At 45.6% G+C, this 5,859-nt stretch overlaps 1 protein-coding gene across 1 annotated transcript in view; it reads left to right on the top strand.

Annotated features, from left to right (window-relative positions):
* Positions 1 to 4,002: 4,002 nt before the first annotated feature.
* The window catches only part of SDCBP (syndecan binding protein), a 14,957-nt gene continuing 13,100 nt past the window's right edge, over positions 4,003 to 5,859 (top strand). Inside the window, exon 1 of the mRNA XM_009289276.1 lies at positions 4,003 to 4,085. Within this exon, the coding sequence (XP_009287551.1) occupies positions 4,035 to 4,085 (51 nt within the window). The 5' untranslated portion in view covers positions 4,003 to 4,034. The remainder of the gene's footprint in view (positions 4,086 to 5,859) is intronic.

The raw sequence follows: 5,859 nt of genomic DNA, 5'->3' as shown, positions 1-5,859 counted from the left end.
CCGGCCGGGGGGGGGCGGCCGCTGCCGGGCGAGAGGCGCTGCCTCCCCGAGGGGTCCCTCCGGCCGCAGCCAGAGAAGACAGCGAGTAAATAAACGCCTGTGTGTGTGTCTGTGTCCACGTTCTCCCGCGGTATTGGGTTTGGAGGTGTCTTCTGACCTCTCGATCAGGCTCCAGGGTCATTGCATAAGGACCGTACTTCTCGGCTGGTTCCTGTAAGGAGACTCGGGCTTTTGTAATACGCCTCCCCGAGGGGTCCCTCCGGCCGCAGCCAGAGAAGACAGCGAGTAAATAAACGCCTGTGTGTGTGTCTGTGTCCACGTTCTCCCGCGGTATTGGGTTTGGAGGTGTCTTCTGACCTCTCGATCAGGCTCCAGGGTCATTGCATAAGGACCGTACTTCTCGGCTGGTTCCTGTAAGGAGACTCGGGCTTTTGTAATACCTTCTTTTTAGACTGGCTAAACATTGCTGCAGGGGCGGAATGGATGTGAAGTGCCTTTTCGGGCAAGCGAGCCCTGCTTCAGGTCTGAAATGGAGGCAGCAGATTTCAGAGCTAAATGCATAATGAGAGCAATTGCTCAGAGGCTAATTAGATATGTATCAGAAGGGAAACACTGAGTTATTAGAGGAGAACGAGTCGTGCAAAACAGTTGCTCGGTTCCTGATGTCTCAGCCTGACCTCCAGGAAGTTTTGTCCTGGATCTGCTTTAAAGATGGATTTTTGGGTTGATAGGTTTCTAACTCTTGGGGAAGTGGAAACCAATGTTTCAGTATAGGTGCTGGCTTTGTGGCCTGCTGTAATCTCTCCATGGACCACAGGCATATAACACTTGTGGTGGGTAGCTGTTTTGTTGTTTTTTTTTTTTTTTTTTTTTTCCTCCTCTCCCCTAGTATCAGCTGCTGCTGCTTTCAGAGACGGTAGTTGCTACAGGCTGGCCAGGCTTGGGGTTGAGCTGGATCCCACACTGCCTTCGGCTCTGTAGTTTCTGACTTGGAGACTGTATCGGGAAGCCCATCTCCTCCCATCCATACCACCGAGGGCGGTTTGGGATCACTCCCACCTGCAAGACTTCCTGCTGGCAGCCCCAGGGTGTCATGAGTGCCACCTTTCCATGGGTCTCCGGCCGGTGGCCTGGCACTTCCCTTTGGCAAACAGGATCTGCTTAGTGGGATGTGCTGACAGGTGCCGGCAGTTGGACTGCCCAGCCACGGGTACTGCGAAACGGGGAAAGGTCTTCACCACCGGGTTTTGTGGGTCCCTAGCTGAGTTACGGCTGTCCCTCCTGCCCCATGCTCTTCCTTTGGCTTGCACTTTTGTTTTCCTAAACACTTGTGTTCCTCACAAGATGTAGGAATATGGAAATGATCAAGGAAAATTTTCCTGGTGTCAGTGTAGATTTTTAAGAGAGAAAAGGAGGTGACTCACATTTTGTGGTAGGCATTCCCCAGTGCCCAAAGCCGTCACAGTGCTTGCTGAAACTCTTGTTTATACTGTGAATAACATTGCACAGAAGTCATGGACAAGATCTTCCTGTGATTACTGGTGATTCCTGACAGTGGCAATTGTTATTAAAAGGTCGTATTTTAAACTAAATACAGTATTTTTGCAGATCTTGCTTTACCTAACGAGGGTTACTTGCTACAGCTGCCTGTGCAGAAATTGAAAATGCTGTATGTAGTTGGGAGCTCACTGAATGCAATTACAGTGGTGACAGTTATTCTGGCTATTTAGCTGGAAAACCAAAAATAGTAACTGGGGAGGTTACAACAAGGGAGCTAGCCCGGCAGCTCCTTGGTAGCTGTGACAAACGCTTGTGTTTGTGAGCCCTCAGATAGGGAGGGGAAGTGGCCGGGGGTTTGTAAAGTGGCAGGATAAGCTGCTGGAGTGTCGTCTTATGTGATCCTAGAACTAATACATGTTTAGCTTTGGTAATACTTTTCTACAGAAAGCAATATGCTCCTCTTTGTAAACTAGAGGAAGGTTGAGGTTGCCCGTCTGTGACAAATGTCACCAGTTATCGCGTGCAGAGCGAGACTGGTCTGTGGAGGAGAACTAAAGCTGGCCGATGTGTAAACACACTGGGGTTTGCGGCATGGAAGTCGGTCTCTGGAACCAGGGACCCAGCAGACCCTGTGCTGTGCTCCGCTGCTGTGTGGATGTCAGAGCTCACCATCTGCAAAATGCGGCTCCTGTGGCCCTCATCACCCTGAAATGGGGTGACTCCTTTGGGAATGCACCGTCCTTGGCCTGCCCTCTTTTCTTGCCTGCACACTGCCGGGGTGTGCTGACTTTGAACGTGTGCCAGTGCTTGGACTGCACCTGAATGTACTAGGGCAGCTGTAGCTTAGAAGTAGATGGCGAGTCTGACGCTGCGTGTGACTTGGCTGGTGTTAGCAGCAGAATGCAGCGTCCAGGCACCGCTTACCTGAGCGAGGGGTCTGCCGGGCTTGGGCTTGCATTTGCTCTTACCCATTTTGGATGAGCAAAAGCACTCGATTGTTTCGGGTCAATGCTGGATTAAAACAGAACTTTGAACTGGTTTTAAAGTGTATGTTTAACTTACAAAGCTTCCAGGCTTCAACTATGTTTGGCTTAGTTGCAACAATTAGTCAAAAATGTCAGTGGCAATCAGTTATTACAACACAACTGGCCACGTGTTCGCAGTTTAGATCTCTGTCACATTTAGGGCACACTTTTTTTAAGTTTTAATTGTAGTCTGACATGATACTGGAGCTGTCAGGCATTCTGCTGAACAAGTAGAAAAGCTGTTGATGACCTTAGTGTAATATGAAGAGATGTCTATTGTGTTACTGCAATATCGCATTAGGCGTCAGTGTGTGTGTGGGTGTTTTTTTTTTTTAAAAACCAACTTAATATCTGCATGTAGAGAAGCAGAAGCTCAAGGATTTGTGTAGTGTCACTTTTATTCTGGAATTATTGCTAAGTTGCTACACTAATAAGGGCCTCTAAACTGCTCTTTGGATGAGAAAATTAATCTCCAAGCTGAAAGCTTTTAATAGGGCTGCCTCATTAACTGTGTTCGCAGTGCCTTGTATAACTTCCAAAACTGTATCACATTTTGTTGTCTTCTGTTTCTGTCCCTCTTCCTGCCCACCCCCCCCTTAAAATGTTCCCATATGTTGGTGTGAAATGTTTTATTACGGTTTTGAAGACTTCAGCTGACCTCAGTGAGAATGTGAGTGAAGGAGCTCTGGAAAATGAGATTTCCCAAAGCCTCAGGTGCCCGGGTGTAGCGGAGCTGGGTGTCAGTGTGGTGCCTTAGAAGATCATGTGAAGTGGGCTTTTTGGTTTTGCTTGTTTTCTTTTCCTTGGCTTTTTTTTATTACTTCCTGATAAGTTGTCATGGGGCTCTCCCAACATCACATGAGAGCCAGCCTGAAGCCTCTGTGTTTTGAAACTCACCACTGACTGAATCTGGCTGCTTTATGGTCTCTTGCTGCAATAATATGTTGCAAACGGACATGAACTGGGAAGCCAGTTCTCTTTAGTGGCTTCTTACTGGAATATCAGAACTGATGAAAGTCTTTAGATACTTTGGATAACAGAGTGAAAGCTTCTGCAGTTGTATATAAAATACTGTCCCAGTTGGGAGGAGGAGTAGGAGGAGGGTGATTAGATTTTTCCTCTTAACCCTCATCATCATTGCATCCTGGCCTCCTAAAGTCTGTCTTTGCAATACTTCTTGTGAAATGGTTTTCTCTCTATAGGCTTTCTCATTGTTGAGACCTAAACTTTGACAACACTAAGTATATTAAATAAAGCCTATTATGCAAAGGCTATTATTGATAATAGATTAAATGGGTAGTCTTAATGGAATTTATCAGCAGTGCCAGGTATCTGTAGTGCTAAGACTTGCAGGTCACAGATCACTTATCTAATGCTTTGTGTCTGTTTTCTTTCTCTTTTTTTTTTTTAAGTTGTAGTCCTAAGTAAATATCTCTAATGGTTAACTGTGTTGTTTGTTTGCTTCCCCCTTTTTTTTGTCTTCCCTCTACCCAGTGAGACTGCATCAAAATGTCTCTCTATCCTTCCTTGGAAGATCTGAAGGTGGACAAAGTTATTCAGGTATGGTGGGCTTTAATAAGATGAGTTTTGATGATAATAATGTGTCTGATGATATTTAATCCAGAGAAGGGGAGACTTTTATTGTAGGCGAGAGTTTGTTTTACCATCGCATTCTAAAAGGGGAAAGACAAACTGTTTACTTTGTAGCTTGATATAATATGATTAATGCTTATTTTACCACTGTTTGGTATATTTATTTTGTTTTATACATTAATTTATAGTAATTTGTCTTTAATGTGTTGATATGTTTGGTTTTTTTGAAGTATAGATACTTGGCCTTAAGTAGACAAACATAGTCAGTCTCTTCTCATACTTCAGCTCTGATGTGATGAATAGGTATTGACTGAACTAATAAACCTGCTTTGTCTGATTTCTGGTGTCCAAACCTGTGGCAGAAAGCTTTCATGGTCAGTTGGGCACAAAAAAAAGACCACTGGCTCTTTTAACGTCATCTGGAATCACAGGCTTGTCCTCTAGCTATTTCATGGTAGTGACCAGTTGTCTCAGTGCTTCCAAGATTATCACATTTGTGTAAAACCCTTAATGCGTAAGAATACTGGTAGCTTTATTATTAGACAGGATGAGGATGAAAAAAAAAGTGAAACAAAAGAATGAAAACCATTTTAATGGATAAAAACTCCGTGAGCATTTGACATGAATGTATTTTGCGAGGAGTTTCCTTGCTTCAGCATTTTACCTAGCTCCCATTTTTCTTTCCTAAACTTAAACTAAATTTCCTCCCAGTTTAAGCAACAGCAATGAGTTATACTGCGTTTTAAGGTGGCTGCTGCTTCTGTCCTTGTCCTTCTCATTGGGAAGCAATCAAGCAAACTGCACAGAACAGCTTATTAACTCTCCTGTGCTGTCCCAAAGTGGAGTGCCTCAGTCTCACCTGTGTTTGTATGTGTGGGGTGGGGCTCTTGAAGTTGTGGGTGCTGTGTTGGGATTTCTCCTTGTCCTATCTGCCCACCCCATTCTTCTTATCTTACTGAAGTCCTTTATCTACAGTTAGGTAATGCTGAACTGGAGGGGAAAAAAAAAAAATAGCCTGGAGCCAAGAATGTGCTCCTTCAGCCTTTTAAAGACCAACTGCTGGAGTTTATGTATTACAATTAAAAATATTAAATGTGGTCTTTCTACTGTTTAACTTTTGTGACCACTAAATGAAGCAGTGAGGAAATGGAAGTAGGGTATCTCTATGCTGAGTCCTGTAAACCTTGAACCATAGATACATGAAGAGCAGCACAAAGGACCCCCAGCCAGTAAGGCAGCTTCATCAGGGCCCCGACTTAAATGCCTCTATGCAAACGCACGTAGCATGGGGAATAAACAAGAGGAGTTAGAGACGTGCACACGCCTGCAGGGCTATGACCTTATTGGCATCACAGAGATGTGGTGGGATGGCTCCTATGACTGGAGTGTTGGGATGGAGGGATACAGGCTCTTTAGGAAGGACAGGCAGGGGAGATGAGGAGGGGGTGTCACCCTCTATGTCAATGACCAGCTGGAGTGCATGGAGCTCTGCCTGGGGATGGATGAGGAGTCAACCAAGAGCTTGTGGGTCAGGATTAAAGGGAAGGCAGGGACAGGTGACATTACGGTGGGGGTCTGCTACAGGCCACCCGACCAGGAAGACCGAGCAGACAGATATAGACAGATAGGAGCAGCCTCATGCTCACAAGCCCTGGTCCTCATGGGGGACTTCAACCATCCCGACATCTGTTGGAGGGACAACACGGCAGGGCATAAGCAATCCGGGAGGTTCCTGGAATGC

Source organism: Aptenodytes forsteri, unplaced genomic scaffold, assembly GCF_000699145.1.
Source record: "Aptenodytes forsteri isolate BGI_AS27 unplaced genomic scaffold, ASM69914v1 Scaffold139, whole genome shotgun sequence".
Classification (NCBI taxonomy): Eukaryota; Metazoa; Chordata; class Aves; order Sphenisciformes; family Spheniscidae; genus Aptenodytes; species Aptenodytes forsteri.
This window is presented reverse-complemented; position numbering and strand designations above follow the sequence as displayed.